This window comes from Petaurus breviceps, unplaced genomic scaffold (assembly GCF_028583685.1).
Source record: "Petaurus breviceps papuanus isolate PSGF00001 unplaced genomic scaffold, PetGlider_PUasm1.0 174, whole genome shotgun sequence".
NCBI classification, from domain to species: domain Eukaryota; kingdom Metazoa; phylum Chordata; class Mammalia; order Diprotodontia; family Petauridae; genus Petaurus; species Petaurus breviceps.
Genome location: NW_027185761.1, coordinates 72790152 through 72810204, shown reverse-complemented (window position 1 = coordinate 72810204; position 20053 = coordinate 72790152). Strand labels below are relative to the sequence as shown.

The following is a 20053-nucleotide window of genomic DNA, read 5'->3' as shown; positions in this document are numbered from 1 at the left end:
TTTTTTTTTTTGGGGGGGGGTGTTGATCCAAAAAAGAATTCAATGTCTGAAGAGTTGGCTGCATGTACAAGAATCTCACAGGCAGCCCTACAGCCTGCCTGAAGAATGAAGCCTTCATTAAATAAGATGTATGAATCCCTTAAAGGGAATAATCTGAACCCCGAGTTGTCACTGTCACTTCAGGACAATGTCTGCCATTCTGAGCTGTGTACATAAAATGAAATCCCTGCACTGAAGGTCTCAGCCAACCTGGGAGGCTTGTGGGGTCTCTGAGTGCTGGACAATTTAGAAATTGGATTTTGCATGAATGGAGTTTTCTTTAGGCAGCTAAAGAATTCAGGAGTTGAAATGATTGAATTGAACTGCAGGAGAATGAGGGGAACATGAGTCCTTCCCCATTGCAGGGATGGGGCAGCTTTAGGCTCGGTGCAGAAGTCCTCAGGAAAATTGCTAAAGGGGTGGATTTAGGGATGAAGGCAGGAGAAAAAATGCTGAGTTTGAAAAAAAAATAGTCTCACTTCAGGGCCGCGATGGGTAGAAAATTAGGGTTAGGGTTGAATGGGGATATGGAGCTGATTTTGGGGGGCATCTTTAAAGCAACTGTGTAAAACTGTTGGGGAGAGCTCTGCTTGGCAGAGGAGTCTATTCCTTCCCCTCATAGTTTAATGAGAGAGAAACAGGATTCCAAGAATTGCCAAGTGTCATCACCACGAGACTATTTGGCTTATGAAAATTTATTATTTAGATTTTTTCAGAAATATGATAAAATATATAATCCTTAAAAATAAAACACTTGCTCTATAGCTGAGGCCAGAACCCTAGAAAGATGATGAGTTCCGTTAATTTTTTTTGAGATGCAGAATCAAGGGAAATATAGTCTTCAATGGGCTTCACTTATAGATTAATATGTAGATTTAGCTTGGTGTCTGAGTTAACTTTCTGTTTGGAACTTGAAGAGAAGCCATGAAAAACACCAAAGAAAAAGAGAATTCCAGCTTCGCTCCTTGCCAAGGCTCTGCCTAGGATAGCCATTCCTGGAAGAATGAATTAAAATCTTCAATTTTACTCTGGCATGGAAGCAGAACCAAACTACAAGGCCCTGAACTAAATATTTAGATGTTATGGAAAGCGCATCTGTCCTGGAAGAGGAGGGATAGCAAGCATTATGAGACAAGGGTCATATCCTTCCCTTAGATATGTCTAAGAGCAGAGGGGTCATATCCTTCCCCTTAGACATTTCTAATAGCTGCACCACTGGCTACTGGGGGGGAGGGAGGGAGCAGAGTGGTTGCTCCTGCCTTTATTCTTTCAAAAGAAGGTGACAGAAAAATCTGAATTTCCTATTAAAAGGAAAGCCATCCCAGATTTTTAAGTGGCATAGTGCTTGGTGTTTATTTCATGTTTGGTAAATTCTCAAGAGGTTGTAAGCAAATAAGTAGAAGGCTTAAAATGCTAAATGTGGTTAACTTGCTAAAGAAAACTTATGTTACCTAAACCTAGAATGCCCCCCTCTCTGTCTTTCTCTCTCTCTCTCCGTTTCCCTCTCTGTCTCTTTCTCCCTCTTTCTGCCTCTGTCTCTGTCTTTCTGTCTGTCTCTGATTAGTCTGTCTCTTTGTCTCTGTCTGTCTCTTACACACACTCAAACACACTCTTCTTCAATGAAATCTACTGTCAAATGGGGTTTTTAACTGGTACTACTCAGGAATGCAAAGCCTAAGGACTTTGTCTTGCAAGGCTCCTTTTTTCCCCATTTTTTTCTTTGTATAACTAGTGTTCAGGGCATCCTCTAGCATAATCTCTAGCATACATTAGGGGATTAATAAATGCATGTTGATTGGCTAGTGGACTCCTTTTTACTAGATGCTGCCAAAGACAACCTGTTGCAATACCTGGTCCTGACTACATTCTTATTGACAGGAAGAAGTGTCAGATTTGCCCCTCTCTCCTTTGTGATGACAAAGTTATCATTTGCAAAACTACACCAGCTATCACTGATCCTGTGATTAATCAGAATGCCTCTTTGTGCACACCTATTTCATTACTGAAATTGCAAATCTCAGCCCATGTCTCTACCAGGGGATGAGATAAGGGAAAATTGGGCAGGCAGTCTAGAGGTAAGCTGTCACTTTGTCACAAAGGACACACTTGAAGTCTACCTGAAGTCAAGCTCAGAAACTTGGAGTCACAGAAATTCTGATGAGCTTCTGGTAGCTAGAACAGAAAGTCCCATTTCCTGTACTTGTTTTGAATCTGTAAGCCCATTGAGGGGAGAGACTTCGGTTCTGGTCTTGGTATCCCCAACTCCTGGCAAAGTTCCTGATACATAATAGGCGCTTAATAAATGTGCCAATAGGGGTGTTTGAAGGGGGGAATATGGCAACCTTCTGTATCTACTCTTTGATACCTAATATGTTCATCCAGAGTCAGCGGAGCTTTTTTGTAATTTGTGGCTTCTCTTTTCTCTGGAGGAGCTCTTTTATTTAGAGATTGCATTTAAATGGCTGGAGGAGGAAGATATCAATATTTCATTGAAATTTGTCCTAAACTGTTGCTCCAAAATGCACAACTTGAAGTGGCTGTTAATCTTGTAATCACGTATAAAAGTGAAAATGCAGAGGACGGGATGCCACCTCAGAGAAAAGCTGAGGCAGAGGGGAGTGGGGGAGGGTTGGTCAGGTAGGAGTCTGAGTTCTGAAAAAAAATAACGTGCTTCTTTGAGGGAGAATGCGTTCTCTTTCTAAACATCCTAGGAAGGATCAGTAAATGAAGCCCTTTAGCAGAAAGCATCTGTGCCACTCGGTCAGTGATTCCTGAGGTGTACGTGCGATGGTGGGTGAGTTGGGAGGCAGCACAAGTGTTGCTGCTTTGAGCTTGGGACCCTAGCAAGAGCAAGGTCAGTGATCATGGCTCATTGGGCTTTCTGTGGGGACAAGTCTTCATTTGCATTCAAAACAAAACACCGTCATATGTTTTGCCTGACGTGAAGTAATTTAGAAACAAACCTGCTGGAGGAGTTGGACACTACAGTTTTTGGGCTCCTTTGCTTCCTTCCAAGTAACCCCTGAAGGAGGTAGCCATGGGGCAGGATCATGGATTTGGAGCTAGAGGGGACTGTAGGGGGCATTTATTCTGGTCTCTGCATTTTTAGAGATGACTAAATCCACAGACGTGAAGGGACATTGAGACACAGGGTAAGAGGATCATTGAAAGCTATAAGAAATGTCCAGCCCTTTCATCTTGTTTGTGAGGAAACTGATGCACAGAGAAGTGGCTGGCCTTGTCCCCAGTGACACAGGTAGTAACAGAGCCAGATCTTGGAATTGTCTAGCCCATCATTAGACTTAGTTATTCTGGAAGGTTGGACTTGAAAACTCACTCAGTGTCTTTTTTTTTTTTTTTTTGAGAAACTACAGGAAAATGGTGGCCAAGCTGCACCCTTACCCCAAGGGATTCCAAGCAGTCTGGGTAGAAGCTACAGCTAGATGTGGGTATTAGGAGACCCTGTGGTGGTTTAGAAGGCCCTGTGTGCTCTGTGCATATAGTTTCCAGTTTTAGTTTGCAGCAAGGCAATGCTAGAAGCCTGTGGCTTCCTAAAGGAACCTTTGGAATGTACCTTGTCTGTTCCCAGGAAGGGCTCTATTCTCTGTTTTCCGGGGGTCTCCATGCACCAGGGAGTGTTTTCTTACATTCCTGGATCTGTCCTAATAGCACTGGGGCCTGCTTCTTGGAATGGACTAAGGGCTCCGTCCCCTTGAGTAAGGAGGACATTTTCCGACAGGCCTTCTTGCCTCCCTGGGTTTTTCCAGTTTGGTCACAGTTCAGCTGCTGAAGGTTTATTGTCTCTCCTGCTGCTGTCCCCAGGAAAGGCAGAGAGCGTGCTGTGTGGGGATCAAAGCCTGGCTTCAGTGCACCACCTTCAGCCCCCAAACACCCAAAGCCATTTCAGAGAAATTAAGCGCTCGACGTTTGCTTGCCCACTGATTGGGGACCTTTGGATGTTGATGGCAATCAGGGTGAGCTTCCTCCCACTGATGTAATGATGATGAATGCAGTGCCTGGGTGACTGCAGACAGCTCTTCTCAGTGGATGCAAAGCACTTGTTAATGAATTGGATAGGAGGGCTTCGCCACATGTGTAATAGAGCTAGGAATTAAAAGGAAAAGACAAGGGAAAAGCAAACTGGGGATTGCACGCAGCAGAGAGTGGTTCAGTTTGGATGGAGACAGCAGAGGCTGTACCCAGGCAGGGGAACCCCGGCTTAGGGAGGCAGCCACAATGAGGAAGCGCTAAAAGGCAAAGGTTTGCCATGGTTGACCCAGGCGAGTAAAAAGAGTGGGGATCAAAGCAATGGGCAGAAAGCCTGTGGTTTTATCTTCTCCTAGATTTGGTTTCTGTGTGTGTCCCCACTTCTTCCTTCTCCATTTTGCCCTATGTTTTGTACATACGTGGTAACTGTTTGCAACTTGCCTCCCGACTTAGACTATGAGCTGCTTGAGGGCAGGGCCATTTTTTGTATTCTTTGTGCCTGCAGAGCTTAGCTCAGTGCCTGGCACATAGTGAATCCTAACTGGGGAGATGGGGCTGATTTCATAGCATCATAGACGTCGATGTGGAAAAGCCCTTGGAGGCCTTCCAGTCCCACCCCATTGTTTTTCGTTCCCGAAGGGCGCTCGAGGAGTCAATGGCAGACGCAGGATTTGTTCTCTGACTCCAGATACAGACCTCCTCCACGAGATCATACTTTCATGATCTCTATTGGCTACATGTCACAGCTTGCTTGGGGGAGGGTGGTCCTCGGCTCTTGTGCTCTTTCTCTCTTCTGACCCTGACCTCCACCCTAGTGCAGGCCCTCATCACCCCACACCTGGACCGGACCACTGTAATAGCTGCAGGGGTGGGAGGAAGTCAGCCCTACCTGCCTTCAGTTTCTTCCCACTCCAATCCATTCTCCATTCAACCACTTAACTGATTTTCCTAAAGCATAAGTGCGACCATGTCAAGCATCCCTAAACCCCCCACTCAAACTCCAGTGGCTCCATATTACCTCCAGGGTCAAGCACAAAATCCATTGGCTTGGCATTCAAAGCCATTCATACCCTAGTCTCTCCTACCTTCCCAGTCTTCTTTACCTTACTCTCCACCATCCTCTTCAATGTAGATCTTGGCCCCCTGGTTGTTCCTCACACACGCCTGTCCATCTCACAGATCTGGGCATTTTCTCTGGCTGTCCCCCATGCCTGCAACATTCTCCTTGCTCTGCCCCATTACTAACTTCCTTGATGTTTCAGTTAAAATCTTATCTTCCTTAGGAAGCCTTCCCCAACCCTTCTTAATTCTAGTACCTTCCCTTGTTTAACTATGTCCTGTTTATTCTGTCTCTAGTGCACTTTGTATAGATGTGTTTGCATGTTGTCTCCACTATTAGATTGTAAACTCCTTGAGATCAGGGATTGCTTTTTGACTCTTTTTTTGCATCCCCTGCACTTATAACAGTTCCTGGTGCATAGCAGCCACTTAACGTTTATTGATTGATTCATCTTTGACCAGCATTGTCCATAAGCTTTGAAATGTGATTTGTTACATATGAAGCAGACACAAATCCTGATTTATTGTATAGAAGGAGGAGTCCTTCACCTCTGATCATGAGGAGTAGATAAGTGGATCATATCTAAAACGGGACTCTGGGGGTGGCTAGGTGGCACAGTGAGTAGAGCACTGGCCCTGCAGTCAGGAGGACCTGAGTTCAAATACAGTCTCAGACACTTAACACAAAAACTACCCATTTGACCTTGGGCAAGTTATTTAACCCCAATTGCCCTCCAACAAGCAAAAAAGTAAAAAATAAAATGGGACTCTGGGGTGAAGGAAGACCTGGCTTTGGACCTTTTTATGGCAGAAATGATGACAACTTCAGGTGTGGTGGAATGGGAAAAAGTCAAGAATATTTGGGAGGAGGGGGAAAGGTTGCTTAGTTATCTTTCCCTCAGAATGTTTCAGTGTCGCTCTTGAATGTTGGAGTGGTTTTCCTTGATTTAGTTGTCTCTCACCAGCCTTTGTAGCAAGGTGATGACCATCAGCCCTGAGATGACTAGGTCACTAAAAAGTCAAGGCCACCTCTATAAAACTTGTGGATGATATTTCAGAACTGGGCTTTGGGATGATAGTGGTCAAGACTGGAGTAGAAAAAGGTAAATTTGGAGAAGAAAGAAAATTAAACTTCTTAGAGGGAAGAAAGCACTTTTTTCCACCTCTGGAAACCCCCCAACTGTTTTCCTCCTAGAAAAATCTTACAAGAGAAACAACTGAAATCACTACTTCAAGAAAATAGGAGAGTTTCTGACTTCAGACTTAAATAGTTTCTATTTCTGAACATTTTATTGAAGCCACTGGGGGAGGTCTGTTATAGAGGAATCACTGGAAGTTATATTTGTCATGCATCTTGATTTCCATATCAGGGTATTTAAATTTACAACTCTGAACACAATTTTGCCACTCCACCCATCTTTTTATTATTTATTTACACACACACACACACACACACACCATTATTTTTTTTTTCCTTAGTAAGCCCTAGCTTAACCTTAATGAAAGCAGGAATGAAAGAAGAGGCTAAACTTTGTCTCTTTATAAATGTCTTTCTCTGCAGTGATCCAATGTGCTGTGCTGGGCACGATGAGCGGATTGCTTTTGGGGGACTATGTGGAATTCCAAACCGAACTGTGCTTTGATCAGTGTCAGTTTCAGCCATTCCGTTTCTGGGCAGTATCACCTTCTAAGGAATGGAACCTGAAAGTGAGGTGACCAAAACTGTGGACGGCGGTGTGGGGGAGGGATGAGAAAAAGGTCGCAAAGTGGAGGCTGGTGGCAAGTGGTCATTCAAAAGTGCTGTGTCTGGAAACTCACCTTCTCAGGAGCCTCATCTAAGACTGAAGTTGGACCTTTGAGACTGGAGTGATCAGTCCCTATTTTGGAGATTTTTTTTATGTTTTTGTGTTTTTGCTTTTGTTTTAAGGGAGTGCTTTGTTTAGGGGGAAACATAGGTTGAATGGGCAACATTGGTTGCTGCTTGGGGCTATTTCTTGTTAGTTATCTCCAACCATTGAAGAAAAGGATTTTAGGTTTGTTAGTTGTTCTCTGCATTGCTCAGAAAATTTAAACTGAAGACTACTGGTAAACTTTATGCCCTGAAGAATGAACTATATCCAACCCATACATCATAGTATGTGCATTTTTAGTAATTTTTATGTATTAACTGGTGAAAGAGATTTATCATAACCTTCATTTATCCACAGTGTTGAGAATGGTCAGTGATGGTTCATCAAAAACTACTCTAAATGCAAGAACATTTTTTTAAGGGAAGTTATGCTGTATTAGTCAAATCAGCATCAACATTGATTTTAAAAGTCCTACATATAGGTGTGGAATTATTTCTTATTCAATGCATGAACAGTGTGGTCCAGTGTAAGGAATCTTGGGGGCGGGGTGGGGGGAGGTGTCATATGACTTGGGTACATTTCTAGGCTTTGCTACTCATCACTTTGGACCACTCACTTCATCCCAGTTTGCTTGTATGTAAAACGTGATGATTGGACTTCCTGGCCTTTCAGGGCTCTTCCCTGTGACTGTGAAGGTCACTTTTACTTCTAGATCAATGAGACTATAGAAGATTCATCTAATGATTAAAAAGTTGTGATTCAGATTTTGTTGATGCTAAATAATTAAATTCAAACCTAAAATTATTTTTTAAATGCCAGCTGTTTTTCATACACTGTGCTACATTTGTTAAATGAAATGATATCTTCCCTCATGGTTGCCTTAGCATAGTGACTGACACATAAATAGGCACTCAATGAACTGACATTTATATTGGGGAAAACAATATATTCACAGACAATTAGACACACAGCATATACTAAGCGATCTCTAGGTGAAAGACTCTAGCAATGGAAATGGAGAAGCAGGATGGATTTCCTATAGGAGGTGGCACTTGAGCTGAGGTTTGGAGAAAACTAGGAATTCTGGGAGGAGTAAGGTGAAAAGGAAATATATTCCTGGTGTGGGGTACAGCCTGGGCAAAGTCATGGCAATGGAAGATACAATGCTATGTAAAAGGAGTGCCAACCAAGTTGATGCTTGGTATGCCTATGGATTCAGAACTCCTAGCAATAACTCCATTGTTCTCATTTGCCTGAGGTCCACTGCCCACAGGATGGAGAACGCTGGACAAGAGCCAGGAAACACTAAACATGAGTTCTGTAGGGGGAATGTACTTCTCTCCTAATTGGTTTATACATCCTAACCTTATATCACCACCCCAAAAGCAACCAAAATGAAATAGGGTGAGAATGAAGGGCTTAGGAAGGCAGCCTCGTTGCCCAGCAAGATGTCCAGGTTCCCTAACAAGTGATCCCCTTAAATGCCATGGGCAAGCTGGAACTCTCCTCAAAGAGTGGAAAGTGAACTGTTCTGACACCTTTTGTTTGCTTTACAAGTGTAACTCAAACAAACAGAGGTGTTTGCGTGGTTTAAGGAAGATTAGAAGATATGTGTGTGTGGTGGAATCACATGAATCGTGTACTTCAAATATCTGGGTGGTGGGGGCCAGATGGTCGATGAGCAGGTTGGAATCCTGCCCTAGTCTCAGAGTTTTGCAAAGTTTAGAAATGACAACTTATGGTTTCAGAAAAACGCCTACTATAGAGTGTCCATTGGTCTTGGCATGTGTGCTCATGCGCCTTATTATAAAAAATCAAACAAGTTAAGGTAGCTGGCAGCTTCTGATAAGAGGCTGCTTTGTCTGAGGCTAATGCTACCTGGAAAGTAAAATGGAGCTGGAGTTATTCTGTTTAATTACTTGACAAGCAATGATGGCATAGTAGCTATATGCCAGACACTGTACTAGGTGCTGGAAGTATGAGGAAAAAAGGAAGCGGTCTCTGCCCTCAAGGCGCTGTCACTCTCTGAGGGAAAGTGAAGTGTACATATATAAGCAGATGCAGAACAGACACCAAATAAACACAAGGAGATGTGAGGGGATGGGGTGCCGACTTGCTGCTGGATGTGGGAGCAGGAGCTGAGAGTTGGAAAGAACCTTGGTGGCCATTAGTCCAAACTATAGCTGCTCTAGTCTCAAATCAATCTATGATACTTTGTTAAGTGTTTGGGATAACAACTCTTCTGCATTTGATAAGTATGCCCTATATGTCTTTATTTAAGTTGTTGGAAGGGGGTGGGGAGCCAGGGAAGGACCAGGTGTGATTTCTCTGTTGTAGAATATGCTCTCTACCAATGAAGGCGGTGCTTCTTCCGTTCTGTAGCCTCAAATCTTACACAGTTCTCTGGGGGCCCCAACCACCATTGTCATCAACAGCAAACAGTTATTAAATGTACTAGGTGCCAGCCATACTGCAAGCTCAAAAAAGGAGCAGCAGAGTTACTGCCCTTAAGGAGCTCATTTTCTAACGAGGGAGATAACATGCAAACACATACATATATACATGCATATATATGTAATTTCAGAAAGATGACCTCAAATTCAGTGTCTACAGATTCTTACCTATCTGGGTGACCCTGGACGATTCGTTTCTCTATCTGTAAAATAGGGATAATAGTAACAACTACTTCCTGGGATCGTTGTGCAGATAAAATATCATAAAGTGAACCTCAAAATGTTACGTAAATGTTAGCTATTATCTCCCTATCTCCCTTCTCTCTCTCTCTCCATCTACTTTGTCCATCTATCTATATGTCTCTCTCTCTCTCTCTCTCTCTCTCTCTCTCTCTCTCTCTCTCTCTCTCTCTCTCTCGATCTATCTATCAATCTGTCTATGTCTTCTGTCTTCCTGTCTGTCTGTCTTTGTAAGTGGACATGAAAAAGCCTTTTGCAGAAGATGGGACTTGAGATGAGATTTGAAGGATGCCAGGGAAGTGGGGAAGCAGAAACCACATGTTCCGTGTGTGTCAGAAGTGAGATTCAAACTCAAATCTTCCTCACTCCAATATTACATTTCCATGCTGTATCATGCTAGCCTTCTGGTGGTTGATAAAAATATCCATCAGAACAATGCTAAACAGAGCTCTTTGGGGCATTGTATTTGAGTGTCATTTATTGAGAGACTGCTATCTCTTCCAAGACTCCTTCAGGGAAGTGGCTTTGAAGCCTGAATTCTATGGGCGATGGCTTCAGCTTCCTCACTTTGCCAACAGAGCCAGAGCTTCTCTAAGTTCCTTAAAGCCCCAGGTTCCGCTAGCTGGCTTAGGGTGACCCAGCTGCACCTCAGGGTCAGCCCGGGTAGTCTTAGCAGCCTGCTTGCCTGAGAGCAGGAGTTAACCAAGTTCTCATTGACTCTAGGCATCATTCCTCGGAGAGAGCTGATGGAATGAGAACTCATCATGGAGGCCCAGCCCCACAGTGCCACGCCCAGTGAGAAGAAGAAAGTGGAGACTCCCATGGCCAAGTGCCCCCCGCGGGCAGACGTCAGTGAGAAAGCCGCAGCCTCCAGCACCACGTCCAATGGTGAGTGCTCATGGGCTGCCAGCCTCATTGAGACTAGCCAGGGAACTGCCCCTTTGCACCCGCATCTGTCACTTTGGTGGAGAAAGGAAGCACTGCAGCAGTGGGGGGGGGGGGCCTCAATAATTCTTGTTTTGACACCAGGTGCAGACTTGTCCTTCCCGACTTTTTAAATGGAGATATAAATGTGAGAGGTTATTTCTTATAGGAAGTTCCTGTTTTGGCATTTGGGAAATTGTTCTGATTAGTTTGGCAAGAGTTCAAAATATTTAGCATTTTACCATTGAAATCTCTCACACTCAACAGAATAGTGAGTTTTTACAAAAGACACAAAAGTTGCCTTGTCGCCCAGTTGTTGATAAGCGTTTTTCCCCTCAGTGAAGTGAGCCGTTGTAGTGGGAATCGAGTAGTGCCTGGTTATGTCCTTGCTCTCAGGCTAACAGGGCGACTGCTGTCCCAAGGAGGAGCTTATTTGGGAAGTCTGGGTATTCAGATTTTCATTGTGGGTTTGGGGGAATTTTGTGAATCCTCAATTGTCCTTTGGAAGTCATGTCTTCCACAGTTCCTATGTATTGGTTTTTAATGTTTTAATTAAACTTTCAAAATAAGTCAGTGCCTTAATGCTAGTGTTGGCCATTGGGAATAAATTCCACAAGTCTTTTGGATAAACATTATGGCAATTGTATGTGGTTGACCCCTAGGATTTCCCGCTCCCCCTTTGTCTGTAGTGGGGTTTTGGTTTTCTGGGATTTAAAAAAAAATGCCTACACACACACACACACATGCTCCCTGAAGGTTAGGATCTGCCTTATGAGCAGGGAGAATGAATCAGGGAACCCCAGGGTTAGAGGAGGGGAGTGGAAAAGGGCCTCGGGGCCCATCAGGTCTGACATATTCATGTTATGGATAAGTAAACTGAATCCCAAAGAGGTCAACTGACTTAGCCAAGATTACAGAAGTGTCAGAGTCAAGATTTGAACCCAAGTCCTCAGTCTCCAGAGCACATTTCCTTTCCATAATCCAACATCCTCCATTTTGCAAAATTGATCTTTTTCCTGGTTTAGGAACAGAGAGTGACAGCAGGCGCATCTATGGAAGAAGGTATTCCATTCCCTTTAGGCAACTTCCCATTACCCTTTGTCTCTGTCTCTCCTCTCCTCACTCCTCCTCCTCTCTTTTATCTCCTCTCTTTTCTCTTCTTTTTCTTTGTCTTTGTCTCTATGTCTCTCTCCTATCTCCCTCTCTCTCTGTCTCTCTATCTTTGTCTCTCCCTCATGCTTCACTAATTACTACAGAGGTCATGGGGAGTAATGGATAGAATCAGCCTTGAAGTAAGGCACACTTGGGTTCAAATGTTGCTTCTAATGCCTTTGGCCCTTGTGATGTTTGACAAGTCATTTCACTTGCTAGTGCCTGTAAGCTGCAGAGCAGCACTTCTCTGGAGGGCCAGAGGCATTGTCCTCCCTTGGAGTTCCTGACTGATGAAATCCCAGGTCTTTCCACAGTGCAACAGGTAAAACTTGGAGAGGGCTGGCAACCTGACTGTGTGGTCTGAGTTATGCCATCAGAAGCCCTGTCTCTCAGATAAATTTCCTACCATGCACTGGTTTGTGTTTCTGTAAAGGGACCATTTTTATTCTCTATGTGGTTTTCTAGTTGGATGAGTCCCCAGAGGTGGATTTTGTTACTGTGGCATGGAGGAAGGTGGGCATGGGTGGCTTGTTAAAATCATTGTATGATGACTCAGGTTCTGCGGTGATCCCTTGAAATTATTTGCTTTTATGCCATTCATAAGGATTTTAACATATGTCTTTGACTAAATGGTGAGAGAGACAGAGAGAAAGAGGGAGACAGAGACAGAGAGACACAGAGAGAGACAGGAAGACAGACAGACATGAGCACAGACATAGACACCGACACAGATATAGAAAGAAAAAGACAGGAAGGCAAACTAATAGCCACAGAATGGTATGGCAAATGGATTCCAGAACCCTGGAGTCAGGAAGGTGAAGGTCCAGCTTTGGTCTCTAAGAGTCCTTAGTTTGGTGATTTGAGGTCAATGATTCAACCTTGTTGAACTTCTCTCTAGGAGTCGGGGGAGGCTGCAATCTGTCAATGTGCAGCTATAGAGCTGTTTTCTGGTTTTGTAGTCAACTTAAAGTTAGAAATGGCATTTATTTTAACTGAGAATCAATGTTTACATATTTTAAAAAATTAAAAAAACCTCAATAAGTTTAATAAAAGAAAAAAATAAAGAATAATAAAAGAAAAAAAACTTCTTCCCAATTCAAGCTGTGCGATGTTCTGCCTCCCTCAGGAGGTGGTGAGATTGCTACCTCAGAGGGATTTGAGCAGATACTAAATGGTTATTTGTTGAGAGTGGCTGCAGCATGGATTCTTTTTCAGGTGCAGTCTGAATTACTCTCATGAATTTATAGATTTAGAGGTGAACATGACTTCCAATGTCATTGAGATGATCCTTCTTCATTTTGAAGAAAGTTGGTGCCCAAAGGTTCAATGACCTGCTCGAGGTCTCACAGGTACCAAGTGGCCAAGTCAGGATTTGCACTGACATCCTCCAAAACCCCAATATGGCCTCTTTGTACTGAACTACTGAGGTGCCTTCTGCCTCAGATAAGCACTGGAAGATCTTTCTCTTTTTTAAAAAAAATTAAAATTAAAAAAAAATTACTCTATTTGCCTTGTCCTAAAATAGGCACAGATTAGACAACTTGGCTGACTCACTGACTAAGAGCTCTGGTCCTCTTGGTCTCAGTATCCTTTAAGGTCCTAGACCCTGGCTGGCTCTCTTTGGGCATTTGCTGAGAATTAAGGACTGTATTATCTAAAGGCAGGTGTCTCCAAAAAGTCCCAACAATGTGAATTGGCCAAAGTGGAGCATGTCTTTGGAGTTCATGAAGTAGGAGCCAGAAGGCCACTTTCGGGTTCTCCGGTAGTGTACATTTCTATCATATGTAGGTTGGACTGTGTCAGCATTTCTCAGCCTGCTTGACCTTAGAAAACATTTACTCTTGAAAATTATTGAGGATCCTAAAGGGTATTTGTTTACATGGTTTCTGTCTATTGACCTTTGCCATGTTAGAAATTAAAATGTCTTACTATTATTGTGAAAATGATTTTGACCTTGTGGACACCTAAAAAGGGTCTTGGGACAGCTAGCCGGCTCAGTGGGTAGTGTGCTGGTCCTGGAGTCAGAAAGACCTTGAGTTCAAAGCCAACTTCACATACTTACTAGCTGTGTGACTTTGGGCAAGTCACTTAACCTCTGTTGCCTAGGAGATATCTATGTGGCTCAGTGAATAGAGCACTGCACCTGGAGTTAAGAAGATTTGACTTTAAATCTGGCCTCAGATACTTACTAGCTGTGTAACCCTGGGCAAGGCACCTACCTTCTGTTTGCCTTGATCCACTGGACAAGGAAATGGCAAAGTACTCCAGTATCTTTGCCAAGAAAACTTCAGGAATAGCATGGTCCACTCCGGAGTTAGATGTGACAGAATCGACTGAATAACAAGCATAAACACAACAGAGAGGTCTTGGGTACCTCTAGGATGTACCAAGCAAGAATCACTGGCCTGGCTGGTGGCTGATATCTCCTGACAGTTCTTCCGCTTCTCAGATTTTCCTCGAAATGTGCTCTACTCACCTAAGCTAACTCTTGCCAGGGATAAAATGTGACTTAAAGATTTTGTTTGTTTTTCTTTTAAATGAGGCAAGGCTGGACAATGAGCAATCGTTGATTTGCTTAGGAAATGAGGTGAAATTTGACCAGCTTCTCCTATTGGTCAGCACCTGACACGCACAGACTCTCCTTTCCGCTGAGCAGGACTGAATTAGTGAACAGTTTTTCAGACACTGTGTGGCTGAATGACAGCTATCCAAGGGGGATTCCAAGCAGCTCGGACCTTCTTCTGAATAGTGCCATTGCTTCCTTATATGAGACACAAACGGAATTCATTTTTTCAAGGAGAAAGAAAATGCCCTCCAGTAAACTAACGTGAAATGGAAGTTGTAGGCAGAGCTTGTAATCTGAGGGAAGGAAGCACTGGGAAGAAAAGAAAATGGGTTTGATTCATTTCCTTTGTTGCTTTTCTTCAGTGAGAGATGAGAGCTTCCTTGGACCCTTGGACTCCTGGTGAATGGGGAGGGGCGTGGATCACTTAGGAAGGCAATGCTTCCATATCTATTGTTGAAACTCCCCACCTGAGACTGGCTCTGCTCGGGCAGATGCAGATCCAGGGGCAGGGGATGTTATGGAGGTGGAGGCCGGGGTGGGGAATGGGGGGAGAAGGTGGATCTAGATTTTATTTCAAGAAAATCTTCTTGTCAATTAGCTGTTGTTTTTTTCCCCCCAGAGTGGCATGGGCTGCCTTAGGAAGCAGGGAGTGGGTGCTCCCCTATGCTGGAAGTCTTCAAGTAAAGGCTCAATATCCACTGACTGTAGTCAGGATTCTTGTTCAAATACACAGACTAGATTCAATTCAGTTCAAGCGTTTGTCCAAAACAGTGAACATTTACTAAACATCAACTGCGTGTCAAGTACTAAGCACTAGAAATACAAAAGCAGAAAGAAAACCAGTCCCTTCCCCTAGGGTGCTTATATTCTAATGTATTAAATTCCTCCTGTGTAGGTGCCAAGCACTGTACTGGGCATGACGATGCAAAGACCAACATGAAGTTTGCAAGGGAGCTCATGCTCTGTGGGGAGAGACAGCACCTGCACTAAGAAGTACTTAGCAAATGGAAATTAAATGAATTCAGAATCAGGACAGAGCACTGACACATGGGAGAACTAGTCAAATCGTCATGTAGTAGGTGGTTAGTGCTTGATTTAAGCCTTAAAGGGAGGTGGGGGTTTGCAGAGCCAGAGGAGAGGAGGATGAACATTCCGCTCATAGAGGAGAGCCTTGCAAAGAAAAGAAGTGAGGGACACCATGAGGTAGACAGTGAGCCTCAGGTGACTGGGTCTGTCTGGAGGTGCAGCAGATGAAGGGAAGAAGCGCGAAATCATCAAGGAAGGCTAGACTGGGGACACACTGGGAGCATTTTCAATGCCAACAGAGCAAACATTTGTCCTTTACCACAGAGACTAGAGGGAGTCTTTCAGGCCCATGCTCCTCCCCAATTAGCCCATCTCCTATGGGACACCTAGAAAGTAGGGTTATTTCACTAATGCTTGTGGGTATGATGGGACTGAATGTATACCACATGGATCTTGTGGTTATGGGGGCTTTGAATGCCAACTGGGGACTAATCCAAGATGGGGGCAACCTGTGGAAGAGGGAAATACCTAGACTTACTTTCCTTGTTTGGTAAACCCTCCCTCAGAGATTTTATTTTTTACTGATGATTCTGTTAAAGATCCAAAAAAGAAAAAAAAAGCATTAAGGCCACTAAGAGACATAGAAACGGGTCATAGCACCACCGGGGTTGCCATCAGAAAGCCCTCATTTCAAGGCTTTTTTTTTCCCTCAAGTCTTCAAAAATTTCAGTTTTATCAACCCTCAAACTCCCTTGAAAAATAAATCTTTGATCTAAACTGAGCATTGTCATCTAAGTCTGTAACAAATTGGTCTGTGGCCTCCTGGGCTTTCCAGTTAGAACCTGTGCTCTACTGGACACTACCCATGTGATCTGGGGTAGTTCTGCTCCTCCCCCCCCCCGCACCCCTCCCAGGCCTTGGGCCCCAGTTTGCCCAGTAGTAAAATGAGAGCTTTAGCCCAGATGACCTCTAAGGTCCAGCTTAGCTCTTTTAGATGAGGGAGTTCAAGTCTACTGTTTTACAGATGAAGGAAAAGAGGTCCAGAGGCGAGGTGACACACCAGTGTGTGGAATAGCTAAGAGTCTCATGAAGTTAGTCTTTTGACTACATTCCATGTTCATTCTATTGCAACAGGATTTTTTTCTGACTTGTATCTGAACTCTCCCTTATTCGTTTTCTCCCCATTAGAATGTGAGCTTCTTAAAAGCAGGCACCATCTTGCTTTTCTATTTGTATCCCCAGCACTTTGCACAGTCCCATGCTCATAGGAAAGTGGATAAATAGCTCTTCATTCATTCATTATTTGTTGTAGTTTTTATTTGATTTATTTTGGTGGAGAATCCAAAAACTGGCTCACATCTCAGCTCCTCTACTTCCCCCTCATATGACTTTGAGGGCATTGGTTCAATTCCCTGGCAATCAGTTGCCACATCTGTAAAATGACACTGTTGGACTAGACCTCTGAGGTCCTTCCCAGCTTTGAATCCATGACTATGAACCCTCCTCATCCTCCCCATCATGCAGAAAACACTTCCCACCACGTGTCCCTACTAAGCTCTTTCCTTTGTTCTATGGAGCACTTTCTCCTGTCATGCCATCCATAGAGACATTTTTTTTCTTTGAATATGATATGAAAGTGTTAAGCATTGATTTAAATATATAAGCTTCTGGAATCCTGATTTTTAAATAATGGAAGACCTCTTGTGTAGTATGTAGAGCTCTCTCTGTGGGGTCAGAGAGAAGAGGGCTCAACTCCCTCCAGAGGTATTTCTTGGCTATGTGAGCCTGGGCAGAACAAAGAATCTCTAAATCTTAATTTCCTCATCAGTAAAATGAGGGGCTCGATCTCAGGGGATTCCAAATTCCCTTCTAGCTCTAAATCTTGAACTAGTACTAGAACAGCTTCAAAGGCCCAAGTGGAAAGCACACTTATTCTGTTTTGTGATGGAATCTTGAAGAACTTCTTTTCTGAATAAAAAAAAACCACAATTAAGGCTCACATTAATCATGAAGCTTTTCCTGATTGGACATGGGTGCCATTTTATGCATCTGCCACATTTTTGGCCTCTCCCATCCCTCACTCATTATTGCTTTCTTCCTCTGTAAATAATTTTGTCTGTGCTACCTATTTACTCACCTATATGTATGTTATATCCATTTCTCCTTGAAAACAATGTCTCACATAGAATGAACTTGTAAGAGGTGCATGTTGAATTTGTGTGTCTATGTCTATCTGAGTATGAGTCATTTACACTTGGGTTGGGGGTCTGAGACCTATTTACTTGTCTTGGGATTACTGAGAGTTATTTGGGAAATTTGCGAGATTTAGCTGAAGAATCTTGGCAGCTAAATTCTTGGTCACTGCAAGTTTGGCTTTGCTTAGAATGCCTTTGTATTTGATGAGCTCAGTGACTACTAGCCGTCATTGATTGTTTATTGGTTTTTGAATGTTTCCAGATTAGTTACATATTTCAGCTCTGCCACTTTGGATATTATTGGGAATTGATTTCAAGAGGCCACACTTTGACTTGACTCACACACTTCCCTGGCTGCCTAGATGGGCATTTCCCCCCATGTTTTGGATGGCCTCAACATCAGGGGGGCCTCAGTGGCCAAGGGCTTGGGTTTATTTTCCGTTTGGTATTTTTTGTGTCGTTTTTTGACCTGTGAGCTTTTTCCAATGTAATCTGATATTTCTTATTAACCCGTTACTCTGCTGTTAAAAAAAAAGCCAACTAATTATAAACGTATGTTGACTGTAGACTTGATCCCTTCAGCAGGATCAGCTTGTTATTGAGACCATACCTTAAAGTGATAGAAAGCAGAAATTAGAATCCTAATGGTGATGCAATGTGAAACTGAGGTTGATGGATTAATAAAAGGAGAGGAAGTTCAGTTGTCTGCGCTTTGATTCTTTCCAAAGAAGGGTGAGGTTCACCTCGGCTCTTTAAAAATGACTCTTTGAGGTTTACAAGACAAAAGTATTTAGTGGTCTGCAGCTTCATAGGAGACACATTTCCTGTTCTAACTTTTGCTTGGTGCCTGGCCTTGCCCTAGCTTTCAAGCTATCTATAAAATAGGTGTTAATCACTATATTCATTCTTCACCTCACTGTGAGTATGAAAATCCTTCAAGGTTCTGCTGAGAGGTCAGAGTTCAAAGGTCATTTGCCATCAGGAAACACCACAGACTATTAGCTATACCTCTATTGAATTCTTGCCCCTAGAAAGAATCCAGGATGAGAGCATTCTCAGACTCTCATTGAACTTCCTAAGTTTTTTTTTTTTCCTAAAGCTTATCTATTTCTTTCCCTCTTGGCCACAATCCCATTTCCTGGTTCAAAGGAGATAGGCAGAAAAGGTTTTCTGAGATGAAATAGGTCTTTCAAAAAACCATTTTGATGAGTTAAGTATAAATGAATCAGAAACATACGGATTGCATTTACTTTAAAATACACATGGGTTTAGAAATTAAGGGGGGAAAGGGCTTGGCGAAAGACATTTTGAATTTTGTTGAACTCAAAGTGTTTTGAAAAATAGTTCAAGATGTTTGATGAATGGTAAATGTGGCCAGGTTTGCCCATCTCTTGAAAGGATGGCTCACAGTTCGAAGGATAATGGAGGAGTTGGGGGCAGGGACGGATCTTATATCTTCCTTCTAAATGAGCTCTGATTTTCCTGAAGGAATGAGAGCAATATTTGAAGGACTCACTGGCCAAGGATCAGACATCCTTGTTGAAAAATGGCTCTTTAAAATTCAAAGTGCCAAGTCTTGTTCATCATGTCTTTGATTTATAGAATCTGTTTTCTGGTGTTCTTATTCATGGGCAGTGATGAGCTAAGCATTGATCCTACCTGCCATATTGTTAGTGGCATGAAGTTGTGAGGTGGTTGGCAGGATCTTGGGCATCGTTGCTGGGTCAGAGAAATAGGTATGGAATGACATTTCTATCATGAGCATATCTAACATTTATGTCATAACTTTTGCTTTTCAAAGTTGTTGACATCTTTGTGTGAAAGGAACTGACTCTGGAATTGGCCAAGCAGAATGTCCTTGACCTTCTGGACTAGAAGGCAAAGGGAACATTTTGGCTCTAACCAAGTGCTGCTTAATTCATGATCTTCAGCAAACCCCATCTTAATACCTTAGTAGATTATTTGAATTGTAATCACTAGGGTCATTTTGTGGGAGGATTCTGAAAAGACTGAACATGCTTTAAAGCCTATGTTGGGGGGATTTAGTGATGAGGTTCTTGGGAAGAATCCATACCTGTAGAAATTCTGAAAGACAATAATCTTACCTCAATTGTTTGGTTATGAAGTGAATTCCTTTGTATGGTACTAGAACATTGTAGGCACTCAGAGATGCCTCATTGATGGCCATGTGGCCATGTCCACTATGATCCCATCATATAAATGAAAGACTTTAGATTTTAGAGATGCACATGGCTTGATGAATTCTGTTGTTTTGACCAAAGTATCTTTGTTCACCTAGGCAACTAAGTGACACAATGGATAGAGCATTGGACATCGAGTTAGGAAGTTCTGAGTTCTAATTTTCCCTGAGATACTTGCTGTGTGATTTAATATGTATAAAGCACTTAACACAGTGCCAGACATATACTGAACACTTAATAAATCTTTCTTTTCTCCCTCTGCCCTCTGTTCCTTCCTTCCTCTCTCCCTTCCCTTCCCTTCTCCTTCCTTCCCCTCCCTTCCCTTCTCCTTCCTTCCCCTCCCTTCCCTTCCCTTCTCCTC

General features: G+C 43.1%; 1 protein-coding gene across 1 annotated transcript in view; it reads left to right on the top strand.

Moving 5' to 3' along the window:
• The window catches only part of GLI3 (GLI family zinc finger 3), a 286634-nt gene that overhangs the window by 6343 nt on the left and 260238 nt on the right, over positions 1-20053 (top strand). Inside the window, exon 2 of the mRNA XM_069084396.1 lies at positions 10352-10516. Within this exon, the coding sequence (XP_068940497.1) occupies positions 10393-10516 (124 nt within the window). The 5' untranslated portion in view covers positions 10352-10392. The remainder of the gene's footprint in view (positions 1-10351; positions 10517-20053) is intronic.